Source organism: Martes martes (genome assembly GCF_963455335.1).
Source record: "Martes martes genome assembly, chromosome: 10".
NCBI lineage: Eukaryota > Metazoa > Chordata > Mammalia > Carnivora > Mustelidae > Martes > Martes martes.
Genome location: NC_137898.1, coordinates 4883541 through 4902601, shown reverse-complemented (window position 1 = coordinate 4902601; position 19061 = coordinate 4883541). Strand labels below are relative to the sequence as shown.

Genomic DNA, 19061 nt, shown 5'->3' with positions numbered 1-19061 from the left:
TCTGCAAGATGTTTCTCCAACTCTCCACCCGGAACCCACGTGGAGTGACACGCTGCGGCGAAGGCGGGCCTGGCACAGCAGGACCCGGTGGCTCCCGCGGGTGGCAGCAGGCGGGCTGCCGCTGGGGGCCCTGCGCAGCCCTCAGCCAGCTGGACCCCTGCCCACCAGCTGCAGAATCTCAGAGTCCCGTCAGGATTTCTTCCGTCTAGGTATCCAGGTTTCATGAGAGTTAAAATTTTGTTTTTCAGCTTCCCTCCGTGTAAAGTGACTGAGCCCAAGGGCATCGGGCGGGCACCGTACAGAACACATACGAAACCGGCCCTCGAGTTTGAAGTTGCGAACTTCACAGAGGTGAAGCCCCACTGCGCTCCTTCAGGAGGCTTAGCGTGCTGGGCGTCATGTCCGCTCGGGACAAAGGCCACCGGGAACGGACTTCACAGGCCGTGCTGTCACTGGACTGGACACACACTGCCCAGAGCCCTCCGGAGCCAAGTCAGCCTGTCGCCGGGATGGTGGCGAGAAGCCGGACCGAGACTTGGGAAGTTTGCAACTCTCTCTGGCATTGCTCTGAACGCGGTAAACGAGGCATCTCTTTGTTCACGTGTAACACCGCAGGTCGTTATCTATTCCCAGTACGGAGGAGGGGGAGCCGTGTGTAGAGGAAAAAACGTGGAGGGAGAAACGAAGGAAAACACTTAAGAAAGACGGTAGGTTATGGAGGAGAGCAGGTAATCTTCGAACGAGTGCGTCAACTGCAGGAAGCCTTTTTGTAATTACTAGGTCTGCACACACCTTCCTGCTTGCTCCGCAAGGAAGCGAGCACAGGAAAGGAGAGCGCACCGTGGAGGACAGGGTGGGACCCGCATGACCCAGTCCCCCGCTCCAGCGCGCCCAGGCCCAGCCACCCAACCAACCACGGCTGGTCCCAACTCTCAGGACAGAAGGTCCTACCCTCCACTTGAAACAATTTACTTTGGCTTCAGAAACATTCATATATATTTAGCCCCAAAATATTTACAGGATGTCCACTACATGCCTGGCACCGTGGTGAGCCCCGGGGAAACGAGAACAAGGCACGACCGCCGCCTGCGGGGACCCCCTTCTAGAGCCGGAAGCAGACAAGAGTGCCCAAGGGCAGCACGGGCTGGGGACACTGTGGGGACAGGATGGGGCGGGGTGGCTGCTTCTAAGGAGACAGTGACACGGACTCCTAAGGGGTGAGAAGCAAGCACATTCCGGGAACTGGGAGCCCCCCTCCCCGGGCCCCCACAGTGGAGCAGAGCAACCCGGGTGGAAGAGGACAAAACGAGCTCGGAGAGGCCGGAGGTCCCGGCCAGCCACGAAGCCTTCAGTGTCTAAGGCCGCGTATACAGCGGGCGCACTGCGGGCGAGGAGGAACCGCCGGAGCCCGAGCACCCCAGTGACTGTCCTCACACAGCAAGCCATCCAACACACCCGACCCCTAAAACAACCTTGCTCACCACTGTGCGAGACCTTCCAGTATTTTCTAGCCTATTTCATTCTAAAAAGCAGCAAAAACGCTGACATTTCATGCACTCTTCGAGGTTTTACAGTCCAGCCTGTGAAGCCCTCGTTCAGATGGGGGCGGAAGAGGTGGCGGCGAGCGTGAAGGTGAGAGCGGTGTCTGGTGACGGCTGCTCAAGGGGGACATGGGGGAAGGGCAAGGAGGCCGCTGGATTCGGCAACGTGGAAGTCCTTGGTGACCAGACAGGGCAGCGGAAAGGTGGGCGGGGGATCGGTGAATGGAAGAGGGAGGGGGACTGCTGCTGGGGGGGGGGGGGCGGCGCAGAGGTGTGCAGACTGATAATTCACCTTATGTACACAGTTGTATTTCTTTAAAAGAATTAAAATCCTGTAATAAGAATATCGAGGTTATGAACTTTTGTGGGTTTGGTTTTGTTTTTAAATATAGAGTCTCTCTTTTTTAAGATTTTATTTGGCTGGGGCACCTGGGTGGTTCAGTGGGTTGGGACTCTGCCTTCGGCTCGGGTCATGATCTCAGGGTCCTGGGATCAAGTCCCACATCAGGCTCTCTGCTCTGCCTGCTTCCCCCTCTCGCTGCCTGCCTCTCTGCCTACTTGTGATCTCTGTCAAATAAGTAAAATCTATTTTTTTAAAAAAAGATTTTATTTGTCAGAGAGAGAGAGAGAAAATGCACAAGCAGGGGGAGCAGCAGGCAGGGGGAGCAGCAGGCAGGAAAAGCAGGCTCCCCGCGGAGCAAGGACCCCCCAACTCGAGACTTGAACCCAGGAAACGAAGACCATGACCCGAGCCAAAGGCAGACGCTTAACCTACTGAGCCAGTCAGGTGTCCCGAGATTATGATCTTTCGGAGAAGACAGAATAGCATGTCTGTGGTATTCTTGCTGAAACTGCATAACCTCATTCCAGTCATGAGAAAAGGTGAGACGAACCTGTGCCAAGGGAACATTCTATGAAATTACTGATCTATGTGCTTAGCAAGCCTCGGGACTGGGAGTCACACAGAGGCAGACGGGACAGACGAGGGAAGAACCCACGAAGGCAGTGTGGGGTCCAGGCTGCACGCTGGAACGGGACAGGGAAAGCATCCGTGGAGAAACCCGGGAAATTCAGGTGAGGCCTGCAGCTCAGTTGCTGTTATTCCGCGGGGACTGGTCTCCGGGGCTGTGCAAGGTGTTCGCGCCAGGGAAGCCGGGGAAAGGCCGGAGGGGAGCTCTCTGAACTAGTTCTGCAAACTTCCTGTTAAGTCTACAGTTAGTTTTAAATAAAAAGTTAAAAATAAATGTGTACCCAAAAAGCCTGAAATCAAGCAATATAACAAAACCAATTCCTAATTCTGTGCAGTGGGGTGAGGGCGTTTATTACGTTATTCTGTGCTGTCCCAAACGCTCAACACTTTTTTCCCAAGAATAAAAGAAATCCTGCTACAGAGAGGGAACAGATGCGGGGCGAGGGCAGCAAGCTCTGTCCCCTGGAAGGGACAGCAGCCACACACCCGTGGCTGGAGTCGGGAGCACGAGGGAAGGACCGGTCCATGGGAAGGCAGGTACAGACGCAGACAGCCTGGGCTGGAAGTGGGAAGATGAGGACCGAGAACACAGCAGCCGGGTCAGGGAGGGGCCAGGTCAGGAGGGCGAGCCTCCCAGAGAGGCTGGTGGTCCTCCCGTCCATGGGGTTTCCCTCTAATGATGTCCAGTGGCTCAGGTGCGGGCCCAGAGAGGGCGAGGTGGCCGGGGCCAAAGACCAGGCAGACATGGAACTCTTCACCAAACCCTGGCGGCTCTCAGGAGGGTGTTCAACAGAAGGGAAGTGGTCTGAAAGCAGGAACAAGGAGAAAGCAAGAAGGACCCCCCACTCCCAGTACCAGGACGTGATGGGAAAGCACCTCCCCGCAGGGAGCTGCAGGGGAGGGGTCTCTGGGACAGCGAGGCTGTAGCGAGGCCAGTTAGCGCAGGACACGTTCCAGAGAGAGAGGACAGAGACTGCAGACAAAGGCCGGCCGTCCACGCGGGCTCACAGAACATCGTGGACCGAGGAGACGAAGGGACCAGGAATGTGTGCACCAGCAGGCAAGGGGCAGAAGGTTCCAGAGCTGTGCACGGGCTCTGGCTACAGCCATCATTCGACAATTCTATCTGCGCGCCACTGGATAGCGGGCCTGAGAGCCACGGCGAGGCAACAAGAGGTGGTGAGGTCCTGCCCCGAGCCTAGACCCTCGCAAGAACAGGAGGCAGACACGAGTCACATCCTGCTGCAAACTCACAGCCAGAGGAAGTGCAGAGGCCAGGGAGACGGTGCTCTCGGCGAGGGCAAGAAACAGACACACACACCTCGTCTAGGGAGCACAAGGGCTCCGTGGGGAAGCAACCCTTGGGCGAGGTCCTCACTACAAACAGAAGGGGGCTGGGAAACGGCCGAAGCTGGGAGCATTCCAGCTGGGAGGAACAGCATCTGCGAAGAAACCCAAACAGTTTAGGACAACGCGGCTGGAGAGCAAGAAGGGGGAAGGACACCGACGAGAATGGAAAGCTCGGCAGGGGCAGACCACAGGGAAGCCGAGCTGGGGCACAGGGAGCGCTGAAGGACGTCCGGCCGGCGGCTGGCCCGATCAGAGCAGCAGCTGGAGCAGGAGGGGAAGCAGATCCCCCAGAGGAGACGCGGGCAGCCCGGACTAGGGAGGTGGGTGGTACCGAAGGAGATGAGCGCACAGACCCAGGGTAGAGTCCGCAGGGAAACGGACCCGTGGTTGAGACATGGGGTGAGGGAGAGAAGGGGGTCCGAGGGGCCTCCTGGCTTTCTGTCGGCAGAGAAAGGAGAAACTGAGGTTCCTCGGAGGGTGTGGGGTGGAGACCAAGTGGTCAGCCTTGGACCTGGCGAGATGGCCCAGGGAAGGAGGGCAGCGGATGGCGCTGAGGGGCGGCACGGGAAGAGGGCCTCGGGCCACGTTGTGGGGCACGTCAGACAATAGGAGATCAGACCCAGAAAGGAGCCGAGGAGGGGAAGAAAACATATTGGAACGGGCAGGGTGCTGCCAGGTGCCACCAAGAAGCCACGTTAACTAGAACTGAGAACGTGCTGTGGGTCTGGCATCGTGGAGGCCCCTGTGGCCCAGCCTGGTCAACCATCAGGACACACCCAGGCCTATACCCCGAGGACTCGGGCTGGCGGAAAACTCCATGTCCATCACTTCCCGCCTGGTGGCGTCTGTCAGCATCACCCAGAGCGCATGTTCTAGATCAGCTAGACGGGGGTCTCTGGGGCAGGGTGTCCCCGGAACCACCCACCGACACGTGAGGGGGCACACATCAGTACTTTCATTCTTTCACAATCTCACCTCTTGTTAATTCCCATTTCTTGACAGTTTCAGTAACTAGTCTACAGTGAGTAAAACCAGAGTACTTCTGTCTGTGTTGTGGGCAGTGTGTACGTCCATACAAACCTGCACACACTGGGCCAGTGTGCTCGAAGGGAGCTTACCCCCCCGGCATGAGGACATCACTGCTCTAGACGCCCCACATCTGAGCCTCGAAGAGGGACCAGGCTGACACATCCGTGCTCACAACCTCAAGCTCTTCTGAACGTCAGCATTCAGAGGGGGGTCATTTTGATCGGGAAGAGGCCCCGCTGACCAGGGCACCGCGCGAGGGCAGAGGCAATCCTGCTCGCCCCGGGCACGGCCTGCTTCAGTGTCGCGTGGGACGGAAGAAGGGGGTCAGAGGCCCAGCGTCCGAGCCAGCCTGCCTCCGCGTCCCGTCACGCTCAAGCGTCTCCCCAAACCACCTTCCCTTGGCACCCCACGTGCTGTGCCGATCGCCGTGAGGACACCACACGTCCGCTGCCAACACTGAGCAGGAACTACAACAGCCGGGCCACACTCGCTCTCACGCGGGCCCCCCCCCCCCCCCCGCAACCGTGGCCGGAGCCCAGCCTCTGAGAGACAGCCCGGCCCCCGGGGGGGGCAGCGAGCGGACAGGCACCACGGACACCACGTGCACCTCAGACAGAGGCAGAATGCACTTACTTACTTACTTGAAATTCATTTTCTTTCTGAGCTTGGTCGGATCCCTCTTTATTACAGGACCTCTACGAATGAGAAAAAGCAAACACTTCTGGTAAGATGCGGAGCACCAGACAGACACTAGCTTTGCAACCACCACAACAGTCAGGCTTTACAGAACATCACAGGTCTTTAGCGAATGCTTCTCAACCCGCGGAGGTCACCAGCGGCGGGCTAAAAGGCACCACCGGTGTCCAGCACTAGGGCCAACACCCGAGGAATTGCTTCGTTTCTTTACAAGAAAAGGAATGTGCTGTTGACCCCAAACAGCCGTGTACCTTTTCACAGCTTCACTGTCCGAGGAGAGGGAAGTCATGGGGGCGCTCTTCCAAGCAGGCCTTCCCAAGACAGAGGGCCACGTGGTCTCCCCCATTTAGCTAGGTGGTTCCTTCAAGTCAACACTGTCCTGAGGAAGCTTCCTTCCTGCAAGAACAGGGAGTGTACACACACCCGTGGCAGGTCGCCATGGTCAGCACAGAACGGGGACAGGGAAGAGAGCCCAGGGCAGGCAGGAGCCTTGGCACAGAACCCGTGCGACGAGCCTGCCAACCTGCTGCTTCCACGGCCTCGCCCGCTCGCTCGGCCTGTCGCTGGCTCCATCTGATTTCTGCCTCCACCAAAGAGAGGGTCATGCGAATTCAACCAAGTCCTTACACTTACTTCAGATGTTGGTATTTTAAGGGATATTTTTTGTAGCACTTTCCTCACTGAAATGGCCAATTACCGGAAACCAGGGATCTAGCAGTAACGACTGGACCCTTAGTGACCGTCAGCAGCTCTCTGGCCGTGCTCCGTCTCCAGGTCACAGATCGTGTCTTTTAAAAGCCACCCCCCAGCCCGAGTGCTCGTGCGTTAGAAATCTTCACACGATCTTGAATGAGGGGAGGGAGAAGAGCAAGTCAGAACCTTAAGCATCGTGTCAAAATTTTACACTCAAATATTGCCTCTCCGAAACGTTATCTGTGATCATTAAACTGAGCCGGCCTAAGCCAGACACAGAAGGAAGCCCATAAGGGGAAACTTTTTAAAAATGTTAAGGTAAAAAGATTCTCGAACATCCCGTGAAAAACATACCTTTCCATGCCACAGCTTTCTCAAAAATACCTGTACCGAGGGTGGAAAGTGTGGACATGGGGGGAAAAAATGCCACGTTAAGCAACACCAGCTACGCTAGCACCAAAGAGCCCAGCGCGCTAGAGCCGCGCTCCCGTCCGTCCTGCACGGACACACTCCGCAGACGCTCCCGTGCGCGCTCTGCACAACCGCGCCTGTGCTAGCTTCCTCAGCACAGAGGCACACAAACATCCGTGTTCATGACGCTATCTGCAAAAGACTTGCACTTACACATATTCAGTAACATCTTTAACATCCCGTGGAGATCATTTTGTACAAAATACAGAAAGTACAAATGGGGGGATATATACTTTCACTCGTGTGATCTGCGTTTCTCTGATGAAACGATGTTACAGGTTAAATCCCGTTACAGTGAAAGCTACAAAAATGAAAATCCTCCAGAAATACGTGTAGATGTCTGCTGACGGCTTGGGTGTGACGTGGTGACCTCTCGGGGGAGAGCGGTAACTGGGTTCCGCGACAGCTTCGCTCCTGCCTTGACGCCGAACCACTGCCATGGCCACGCTGCTACCTCAGACTCAGACTTTAGTGGCCTCTCTCTCCCCAGCGGTCCAGCAGCTCCTCACGAATTGGGACTCCATCGTTCCTGTACGGTCCGTCTTCCCCCAAAGCACCAAGCGATCCTGCTGCCCCCTAGGCTTTTTGCCGGCTGAACTAAAGGACCGGCCACGCTGTGAAGCTCCAGGCACAGCCTCTGCCATGGGGCCGGCCGGCTTCCAGCGAACTGGCATCCATGGTCCCAATCATGGGGAAACTGGCTGCGGTGTTCATTTGGATACTGAACGGGGCCAAGATGCCCCCAAAACATTAAATCCTGTGCTTGTCCTCCCTAAGGAAAGTTAAGGCCAAAAAAAGTTCTATGATATGATAGATGGAATTTGGATATTCTACTGAAATTTGTTGTAACGGGATTTGACCTGTGCCAAATTCTAAATGACTATGGTTATTCCTATGCTGTTATATTCGAACTGTATCTTCTTAGGGAGATACAGTTAATGGGTTATTCAGTCAACAGAAGTCCCTTTCCCTCGTCCAATGGTGCTCTCAAAAGCAAGTCACCTCATCCGAAGTTACAAATTGCCTGAGCTCCCAAGGCCCTTCCTTGTTAATACTCACACCAGTGGCAATAAATTCTGTTAAGAATTTCCCCACCGCTCCCCACTCCATCCCGCCCCCAAATGAAGGCAGTACTTGTGCCGTAAGAGCACCATCGTGGAGGCAAGATGGACTTCTGCCACAGTCAACCCTCTGTTCTGTTTCCTCAGTACAAAATGTTCAGTTTCCCTCAATCCTGCAAACAGGAAGAGTTAAGACCAGGAAATCTCAAACCAATCAGACATTCACGGGAAGTGAGAGAAGAGGCCTCATCCTGACAAGCCAATGACAGACAGACTCACGCTGCCGAAAGAGGTCAGAGAACTTTTTTGTGCAGAAAGATGAGAAGTAAAATGTATCTTGGAATCTGCAGGATTTTCCTTCAGAGGCAGAAGTTTATCTGAAGCAGATATTAAAATATATGGTATAAATATGTAACAGGACTCTAAATGTTTTGCCAACTTTTCATGTTAATAAGAACTAGCTGTCATATATAAAATAAAACTGTTTTACATTAGGAATTTGAATACTGGTTAATATCAAATAATTACTAAAATCTTTTGATGTAGAGGGTCCCTCAGTAGCTCAGTGGGTTAAAGCCTCTGCCTCCAGCTCAGGTTATGATCCCAGGGTCCTGGGATCGAGCCCCACATCGGGCTCTCTGCTCAGCAGCGAGCTTGCTTCCTCCTCTCTCTGCCTGCCTCTCTGCCTACTTGTGATCTCTGTCAAATAAATAAATAAAATCTTTCAAATAAATAAATAAATAAAATCTTTTGATGTAAACATTATTATGGTCATTTTTCTTTTCTTCAATCATGTTCTATAGACAGAGATGGAAATGCTAATGTGATGTCTGGAAAGGGCTTCAGGAGAACCCCGGAGAATGAACAAGAGCGAGGATGAAGGGCTGGTCAGCGGGAAAGACGGACCATGGGGTACTTGGGGCTCATTACTCTCCTGCTCCCCTTTTGTATGTATCTGAAATTCTCCATAATAAAAAGTCTTTTTAAAAATAAACACAGACAGGGCACCTGGGTGGCTCAGTGGGTTGAGCGCGTGACTTCAGCTCGGGTCAGGATCCTGGGTTCCTGGGATCGAGTTCCACGTTGGGCTCCCTGCTCAGTGAGAAGCCTGCTTCTCCCTCTGTTTCTGCCACTTCCTCTACTTGTGTTCTCTCTCACTCACTCTCTCTCAAATAAAGTAAATAAAATCTTTTTTTAAAAAAAAAGTTTTTTTTAAAAAAGGGTTGCTCAGTCATTAAGTGTCTGCCTTTGGCTCAGGTCATGACCCCAGGGTTTTAGGATCGAGCCCCGTATCAGGCTCCCTGCTTGGCGGGAAGCCTGCTTCTCCCTCTCCCACTCCCCCTGCTTGTGTTTCCTCTCTCGCTATCTGTGAAATAAATAAATATAATCTTAAAATAAAATAAAGACTATGGAAAAAGTACCTTTCACATTCTAGGTTATTAGTTTGTTAAATGTTTTATTTCATGCTCTGAAAAAAAAATGAAAATCAGGAAACAGTAAGACAACTTTAGGGACTAAGATGAGGAAATACCATTTGACTGAATTTTGTCTCATGTAATTTTAGGATTCAAAAATGTTCTATTATTTAAAGTTACCCAATACTCCAAAATATAACAGATTTATTTCTTTAAATTTGTCTGAACTACTGGGCAGAAAAAACTCTTATCATCTGGCCAGTTCTTAATGACAGACTCCTCTAATGATGAAGGAGCTAGTTTTACAACTGAACTACTTTAATAAAGCCACATTTGTGCGCTCAAACAAAGCACACCTCGCTTTCCCTAGAGTCTGGGTACGTGTGGCCGCGCATATAAATCTACCCGTGAAAGCGGCACAGAGAAAATGGCATGAAGTGGCATCCAGCTACTTAGATGTCGTTTGTAATGCAGAAACATCTGTATCCAAAGTATCTTTAAAAGCACACCTCGGCAAGAGCTAGCTGCTAGAGGGACAGGCTGGGAAAAGCGTCCAGTCGGCTACAATGACATGTCATCAACAGTATACTACATTGGAAATGCTGTTTAAGAAATCAAACTATCGGGGCGCCTGGGTGGCTCAGTGGGTTAAAGCCTCTGCCTTTGGCTTGGGTCATGATCCCAGAGTGCTGGGATCGAGCCCCGCATTGGGCTCTCTGCTCAGCGGGGAGCCTGCTTCCTCCTCTTTCTCAACTTGTGATCTCTGTCTGTCAAATAAATAAATTAAAATCTTAAAAAAAAAAATCGACGTATCGTCAGTTACAGATGCTGTTACAAGCAGGGAGTAGTCACTATGCTGAATGTAACGGCTGCTACAGAAATAAAAAGATGCAAACAAGAGTGTTGAATGGAAACATGGAGAGCCTCTCTTCCCACCAGCCCCTCCTTCCCCCCCAGGAACAGAAGCGCGAAGAACCGCACAGAGCACCTACACAGCGGCCTAATCGACTTCGCTATTTTAAGGGGTCTCCATGCCCATCGCAGGGCTTTAACTCACGGCTCTGAGATCAAGAGTCAAGAGCTCTACCGACTGAACCAGCCAAGCGCCCCTCACCTGGCTCTTTTAAAGGTTCTGAACAAAAGAGCAAGTTGGCTGTGGCCTTTCAAATAAGACACTCTGGCACCCATCAGTGAGAGATTAAGAAAGAACAATCCAATGTTAGCTAGACTCAACTTCCAGGACATCTAACAATCTGCTCTAGGAAAATCTGGGATTATCCTCGTGAGCTGAGTCCCAAGCAACTCCCAGACTGTCCGTGTTCACCCCCAAAACAGGAGGTGTTGCACAATTCGGATCGCTCCGTCACTGCGATGCCCGTCTGGTCCCGGAGCGGCACGGGCTCTTCACCGTGCGGCCCATGGCTTGGGGGCTCCCCCTGAAGGTCTGCCCACACTCGACTCTCTCAGGGTCGACACGGGGGCAGCAGCTGCCGCCCTCCCTGCTCCTGGCAAGGCCTTGTCCCTCAGGTGAGCTGGGGCAGGGCCGGCGCGAGAACCCTGGCTCCAGAGAGCGCACAGCAGTCACGCAGCTCCTTCCATGACCTCCTGCCGTCCGTCTCCTCTCAATGTTCCCGGGGACCCTAACCTTCCTTCTCCCTGCTCCTATGAAAACATTCTGTATTTATTACTTTTATGGTCTCTCACAGCATTTTCTGAGAAAATATTTTACACATCACACTGTACCGGTTTAAAGCACAGCTGGGGGCACTGAGGGGGGCTCAGTCGGTGAAACGTGCCACTGACCTCAGGGTCACGAATTCGAGCTCCACAGTGGGCACAAACATTACTTCAAAATAAAATCTTTTAAAAAAAATGAAGTAGGGCGCCTGGCTGGCTCAGTCGTTAAGCGTCTGCCTTCGGCTCAGGTCATGATCCCAAGGTCCTGAGATCAAGCCCCACATCGGGCTCCCTGCTCAGCGGGGAGCCTGCTTCTCCCTCTCCTGCTCCCCCTGCTTGTGTTCCCTCTCTCGCTGTGTCTCTCTGTCAAATAAAGAAATAAAATCTTTTTTTAAAAAAAAGTAAAAAAATAAAAAATTAAAAAATAAAAGTATAGCTTACGTGATTCTCTAATGAGCACATATGACTTATGAGAACTTAAGCAGACCAACGATTTTTAACATTTAATGGTCTTCTCTAGAGTATCTTCAATTACCTCGAGGAACATTCTAAAACAGTTTGATCCTCTGAAATTGGCAAAATGAAATGACTTGGTTCATCAACGGGAAACTAGAAGTTCTATGAGGCTTTAGAAAGACACGAACCAGAAGAAAGGCTCCTTCGAGGACCTTCTCAAAATTTATGTCTGATCCAGGGTAACCCGCTGCCCCAAGACCCCCAAGGCTTCGGGCACATTAGTCAGAAGCACCCCGTGGGGGGACCTGCAAGCAACACGTTTCCAGGAAGAGTGGCCTGACTTCCCCGGCCTGTGCGCCTCCCCGCCAGACCAGCACTGCTGACCCTCGTAAAGCTACCGGCTACGGGGAGGATACCGACTCATGAGCACAAAGAAGAGAGTCTGTTTCTAACTCTGACCAAAACACCGACACAGCGTGGTGCTTCCTTAAAGCTCAAAGTAGCATGAAGGAAGAAGGAGCGAAATACCTCAAATGAATTTTGAGGCCCGTAAATTTCTAAAGTTACCAAATCATTTTCTACTGAGGAAACAGAAGAAAGGGATTGGATTTGCCCTGGACCGAAAAGGGAAAAAAAAAATTAAAAAAGGAAACCCCCAAACCAAAAAGTGGTATGTTCGTTACATCGTTCCACGACATTCTGAAATGTTCATCGCTGTACTCTCGGAGCAGAGCACAGACTGTAGCTGGTGCTCCTTAACAAAAGCATTGCAATTGTCTTTTTTCAATAGCATTTTTTGAAACCAAGAACTGAAAGAAAGAAAAGACAGCTGTAGAGGATGCTGCAGCTCCAGAGGGCTCATACTATACCGTGAATCGTGTCTGTCACCTGGAAACCAGAGTGCTCCAGGCACGATCGCATGGACAGCCTGCGGCAGAGAACACATGCAAGACAGCTAAAGTGGTGCGTTACCCCCACGTGCCCTTCACGCCACCCAACACAAGGACATTCCTTCCCCGGACGGGCGGGCTGCAGTCACACCGTCGCTCCAGGGGCCAGAAATCTGTATCGGCTTCATGCTATAAATCCCAAACATTTAAGACCAGCAAGACAAAGACACTTTGCATATGTCAAAATTAGACACGGTAGTCTGCGATTTGTGTAGTTATCAGAAGAAGGCACCAAAGCAGGTATGGAAGGGCCACAGACAGCGACTGGGCAACTCTGTCTCGAGTATTAGCTGAAGAAATACTAGGTTAGACCAAATGGGAACAGCAACACCGGAACGATGTGTTACTTCTGGGAGGGAAGCTGGACTACCTTAGGAATGGACCAAGTTACGCCACACTCAAAGTCCAAGGGGATTTCTTTTTTTTTAAATGCAGAGTAAACAAAACAACTGAAACTCATGATGATCCTAGTAACGATGAGGACGTGTGCTCTCCCAGGTCTCCTGGGACAAAGCAGGGCTCTTCGCCAGGGAGCCTGCGTCCGGCGCTCTCTGCAATGTTCATGAGCAGTCCGCTTCTCCGTCTCTGATCCTCCAGTATGAACTACCTAGAGGCTCTTCCCATATTGTCTGTTTCCCATATTTGGCGGGAGGTGGGGGGAGTTAATTTCTATTTCAACTGGGATTAAGAGAAAACAGGGAAGATGGCATTCTGCTTTCTGGATTTAAAACAGACCATGTCCCAGACTGCACTCTTTTGAGTCACGGATACATATCTGCGTTGTGCCGTGATGTGCCTTTAGTTTTATTATGGTTAGTACTCAACAAGCACTAATATTAGCCTGCTACTGCTCAAAGAACACACAAAAACGTTTTCCCAGACAACACTCGAGAGATCTTTGAGTGGATTATAGACATTCATGCCCGTGAGACCGTTCAAACGGTGAGGCCAAATCTCTCCATTCATGCACAGAAGGAACCGGCTCAACACAGAGTCACTGTTCGGACAGAGGAAGGGACAAAGCAGTCCTCTGAGACTTCCGCCAACTGGCACAGGTTACATTGAATGAACAATACGTACTGACATTTGTGTCTTCCACAATTCATGATAAATAAGCAAACGGGTTATTTGTAATCAGCCAAACTTGCTGCTTTGAAAAGGCTGCTACTGGACGCTGCATGTGCCTTCCCAGCATCAGAAAGGAAAAAAACCAAGTTACATTTATAGCTTGCATTACCGTTTCAAGCTCTCTTCTAGCAATTACATCTCTTTCCACAGGGCAAAGGCTGAACCAGGACTTCTCAACTTCTATTAAACTATCTTACTTTCCTCGGGGTGATCCTACAGGGGAATTCTGTGTCCAACATTTGTGCAACTTTGAAACTAACCCTCCTCGTTAAAATGAGAGCTAGGCCGTGTGAAGTGGACCCTGAACTGTGTTGGCAGGCACTGCTTTAGGATCAGACAGATGTTTTGATGTTTATAGTGTGTGCGTTACAGAAACGGGCTGGGAGAGAACAAAGGCTGGGGACAGAAACTGTCAGCTTTCTGCCCCTTAGCCCGCGGTGACCAGCACTGAGGAGCAGGACCTCACGGTCACGGTCTCGGCCATCTCACAACACCGCAGTGAAGAAAAAGGAAAAAGCAGAGCAGCATCTAATCAGCTTCAATAAAGTCACTCGTGAAGGACTACAAATGTAAATCAAAGAAACAGTTAACCTTCACATTTGATTCTCAGAGCAAAAAACTCCGAAGTGTCGAAGGAGAAAGGGAAGGAAGGGACGTCACTGCTCTAGCGTGTCATTAGGCAAGACAGCAAGACCGTCTGAGAAAACACACAGCTCCATCCCCACCTGCAGCTGTCAGCTAACACTGTTAGGGAAGGAGCTTATTCTAACGTCCCCTAAAGCCACGCTACGCTGCATTCCTACAGCTGCTCTCGGGGACCCCAGTCTATCCGGGCAGTGCACACACCTGCATCGGGACCGGTGTGCTTTCCCCACAGGGAGAGCGCAGACAGGGAAAGCACGGCATTTGAGTTGCATTCTGTCTCTGTCTTTAATCCCTTCATTTCTGAAAGTAACGGGATTTATTATTCGGGTGGGCTCTAGATTTGCTCAGCCACCTCTCTTAATGAATGCAAATCCTAACAAATCACTATCAATTCTGGGGACATTTTTTTGTTGTGGTGGGAACAGAGGCCTCATGGCAGACTCTGTCTGTCCCTCCACTGGAGGCTAGATTTGTTCCAAAGAGCTGGTTGGCAATATGAGTGAACTCACACCCCAGCAACAAAAATTAGAGATCCTTTAAATTGGAGGTGGAAATATCTGAAAAGGCAATGACGTCTGCGGCGAGATCCCTGGCCAGGCGCTGGGAGAGCTTGGCTCTGCCGGCACCTGCTGCCGGAGGTCACCTGGCTCATGCCTCACGGGCTCAGGGTCCGCCTCTCCTGCCCCCGTTTCTCAGAGTCCCCCAGAGCCTGGTTCCTCTCCTCCTGCTGTCAAGGTATTTAAATGACCCACAGTTTACAATGGCCATTCAGGTCTAAAATTCCACCTGGCAACCAGTGTCCCCGCTGAACCCTGAAGGACAAAAACTTCAGCCAAAAACCTCTTCAAAACATTTCTAACTGAGGCTGTAGGCTTCATATTTTTACTCAGTTGGAACTGCACAGAAAAAGTCTTTGAACTAAGGACTCGACCCATCAAGTATTTATACTGAAACAGATTCCCTCCTCTAAAGCGAAGGAGCAGCTTTTTTCCAGCAAAACTGAGACTGCCGTCCGGGAATTTAACCGTGAGCCTGGAGACACCCGCGGACTGTCCAGTTGGTGAGCTGCTCGTCTCCCGGAATAGCGTCCGCCCTGCACGGAGGAGGCACCTTTGGGAATGGCAACTGAGATTTGCCTAATAAAAACATAATTAAGAAGCTAAATGTAGCGTGCCCCCTACAAATTAGAACTATACGGAAAACATACTCCAATCTATTAGTTTGGCAAGAATCAATAGCACTTGAAGTGCCTTTATTCTGTTTATTTTTGAGTTACCTAAAAATAGAGACACAGAAATGCTAAAACTAACTCTATTTCCAGACATTTCTATTGTGTGTAAGTACTATTAAGACATTAATGGTGAATGGCTAAAATTTTTCAAAAAGGACAGACTACTAACTACTGATAGTGAATCTTTACTGGAAGAGTTAACGGCTCAGGGCCAGGCCGTGCTGCCAATGGCTTCGCTAAGTGACCCATCCAGTAACACAGCACATTCTAGAGCTATGCTGTCCAATGAGGCAGCCACCCGTACACGCGAGCATTGCAGTTTAAGTTAATTAAAAGTAATTAAAATTCAAAATCCCCATCTTGGGTCACGCTCGCCATATTTCAAACGTTTGCTAGCCCCCTGTGGTTGGCGAGCAGCATCCCAAACAGCACAGGTCCAGAGCACAGCCTGCTGCCCGAGCTTAGCCTGCACCTGGAGGGGATCATAGTGCACGTTTAAAACACCCCTAGTTCAAGTTATAAATACAAACGAAAGCCTCAAAAACCAGATTTCAACAATAGTCTGTATCACGTGCAATTCCAGCAGCTCGTTATTAAAGTATTTTAAAAGTGCTGCCCGCAAGAAAGCACACAAATGAAAAGAAAAGGGACTAATGGTTAGAAGACGGCAAAGGTAAAATGGCTCAAGACTGATTTCACTGAAAGTACCAAAAGGGCATTAACTGGGTTCTTCAAAAACTGTGCTTTGGAAGTGCAACTTGATTGAATGAAAAACCCAACTGTCGCTTGTGTACCATCTACCGATGGGTCAGGGGTAAGGGTCAGCTGTGTGTTCCTCATCACAAAGCGGCCTCAGGTTTCCTGGGTGAAGGGCGCGTGGCTCAGATCCTGAGCACTGCACAGCCTGACAAGGCCAAGGAAAACTATTCAGTGAAAAGGCTCAGTCACATTATGACACAGAGTGCCAGCTGTAAGTCGAACTGTTGTAGACATGGGCATAATCTGGTCTTCAGATTGAGCTGAGACTAGTCTCTTATAATATTGAGTAGCAAAACTATTCTCCATTTCATGAAGATCAAAATGGGCCCTTCCGAAGAAGATCTAAATGGATATTAAAATTCTACCATAGAGATATATCAAACATTTGTATGTGTGGTCAGTAAAATGGTAAATTCATGGTATAATAAATCGGAAAAAAAAAAAATCCAGACGTTTGGGATCTCCTACAATTGGTTAAGACAATTCAATAAATAGGGCACTTTAATTGAAAATTAGATTCAATTAAGTAATATAAATTTTTAGAAAGATTATGAGTCTAACAAATTCAACATTTTAAAGAAATCTCAAAGGAAGGGAGGGGGCGCCTGGGTGGCTCAGTGGGTTAAAGCCTCTGCCTTCAGCTCAGGTCATGATCCCAGGGTTCTGGGATCAAGCCCCACATGGGGCTCTCTGCTCAGCAGGGAGCCTGCTTCCCTCTCTCTCTCTGCCTGCCTCTCTGCCTACTTGTGATCTCTGTCTGTCAAATAAATAAATAAAATCTTTAAAAAAAAAAAAAAAAAGGAAGGGACGTAGTAAATTCAGCTCCACTGAGATCATACTTTGCCCACGGGTCTCCCCTGTGCCCTGTAAAAACCTTTATGATCATGTTATTAAAAACAATACCTTTGCTACATTAGAATTTTACAACCTAGGTCTGAGCTAAAAATTTCAAAGTGTGGAAAATCCAAGCATCATAACCACTACTAAAGATTTTGCCAACATCATACTTTTCTCTGGATATAAAGCTGGAGAATACCTGTACTGGCTTACTAATAAATTATAAGCAAGCACAGGAATTCAGAACATAACAGTATATCAGCAAAAAACCCAGCTGTGCAGCCCAATTAAAGTAAAAGCAATATGTAAAAATAGCTTCACTAACACCACTAAAGTATTTAACATCTCTTCCCAGGTAATTCAGGAGAGAGGATGAAAACTGTTCCCAGGGCCCTCCCGTCCCCACGCAGCCTACAAACTCACCATCTTTAAAATCGCCCCGTAGAGCCGCAGGAGCACTTTCCGAGGCTCGTCACCAATGGTGGCCACGGAGTCAGGAAAGGAGCACTGGAACAGCATGTTACTGAGGCCACCTCTGTGAGAAGGAAGAGGACAGTAAGCATCAGGAGTTTGAAGGGCAGCTCACCCGCCCTTCTCGGACGACGACGGATGAGACATCAGGGCTCCAGGGGCACTGCTCCCATCGAAGACCTGACAGGCTCTCGGGATACCTGCAGGACACATGATGAGCTCCACGTGTTTGGCTCAATCTCAGAGTCACATGACAAACCGGCAAATTCCCTATTTGTTCTTAGCTTGACGCCAGAGGGGAGCTCCGTGTGGACTGCAGGCGTGCACCTGCACAGGCCGAGCGCCTCTAGAGAATGAGCAGGACGAAGAGGGCCTCGCGCCACGCCGGGGGTGGGTCATCCCAGCTGCGTTCCTGCAGGCTCCGGCTCTGCTGATCCCAAACCTCCCCTCTATTCCCATTAACGATCAGGCTAAAATCCTGGGGCAGTACTTAGTCCACCTCCCCGAGGCCCGTCCACTTGAAGCGTATATAGTTTCACGTTCTTAAAAACATCGCAACCGATTTCGACCAACAGCCTTTTCAAAGAACTTGCAACATTAACCGGCTCTTGGGGCGCTCAGAGGAAATGATCGGAGATCTCAGTGCCCTGAACCTTCCACTCTGACGACGAGAGACAGGAAACAAGTTACAGCGGTCATTTAAACAGCAGAAGAACCGCTCTGGGGACAAAGCACCTGCGTGGGTCGAGAAGAAGGGCAGTTAATGCAGGGATGGGAGCTGAATGAAGGAATACGAGAAGCCGCACAGTCGGGAGCCCCAGACACGAGGCAGCTCGCCAGCAGCTGACTGCAGGTCGCTAAATGCTTGCCTAGCCAGCACGGCTTCAGGAACCGCTACCCAGGCCGAGCACTGAGCTGGAGCCAGGACACCACGCTGCTGAACTGCGAGCTGGCCCCCACCTCGAGAAACAGCTTTCTGATGAAGACAAACCAGACACACAACCGACAGAGTTCCAAACCCTGGGCAGCGTCGGGGCCGCACGCTCCTGCGAACCGAGTCCACCCCTGCCTGCAGAGGTGCGGCGTCAGAGCGCCGGAGACCCTCGACTCCGGAGAGAAAGTGACCGGGAGAGGGAACCGCAGCTCTCCGGAAGGACACCCCGTCACAGGAGCCGCCAGCTCCCCCATAACCAGTCCCGGCCCGTCAAGCTGTGCTCCCCGAGGGGAGACGAAACTGTGCACCTAACTTACAGCATCAGCTACAGAACCACACAGGGAGTACGAGGACACAAGGCCAAGCACTGCCGAGAGCTACGAAATGCAGACCTAGAGAGTGTGGGGGGGGAGAAAAGAGAGCAGCGAGAAATTCTATCTGGAGGGTTGTTAATGCCGGTATATTCACGTGAGCTAACGGCTCTGAAAAGTCTGCTTCTGCGGCAGACCCTCTCCTCCCCTTCAGGTCTCATTCGGGCAGCAACGCGCCCGGCGTGAAGACTGCCCAGCAGCTGCCTTGACGGGCACGCGTGCCCGTGTGACCAGGTGCTGACAAACAAATGACTTCTGGAAGTCAACGGCAGATATCCTCATGGCCTTTGTCCCTTTCTCCCTGTCCTCCATCCTGCTGTCTGAAACCAGGAGAGGACAGTGTGTCAATCGCCAAGCTCTTGTCTCTGAGCCCCAC

The 19061-nt window shown here is 50.9% G+C and overlaps 1 protein-coding gene across 3 annotated transcripts in view; it reads right to left on the bottom strand.

Annotated features, from left to right (window-relative positions):
• The window catches only part of CHKA (choline kinase alpha), a 61145-nt gene that overhangs the window by 18995 nt on the left and 23089 nt on the right, over positions 1 to 19061 (bottom strand). For 2 of the 3 annotated variants that reach the window (XM_080816950.1, XM_080816949.1), the window contains exons 2-3: positions 17333 to 17444; positions 5532 to 5585 (exon numbers count right to left, since the gene is read on the bottom strand). In XM_080816950.1, coding sequence (XP_080673076.1) covers positions 5532 to 5585; positions 17333 to 17444 — 166 coding nt within the window. The remainder of the gene's footprint in view (positions 1 to 5531; positions 5586 to 17332; positions 17445 to 19061) is intronic. The other variant, XM_080816948.1, reaches the window with a different exon arrangement.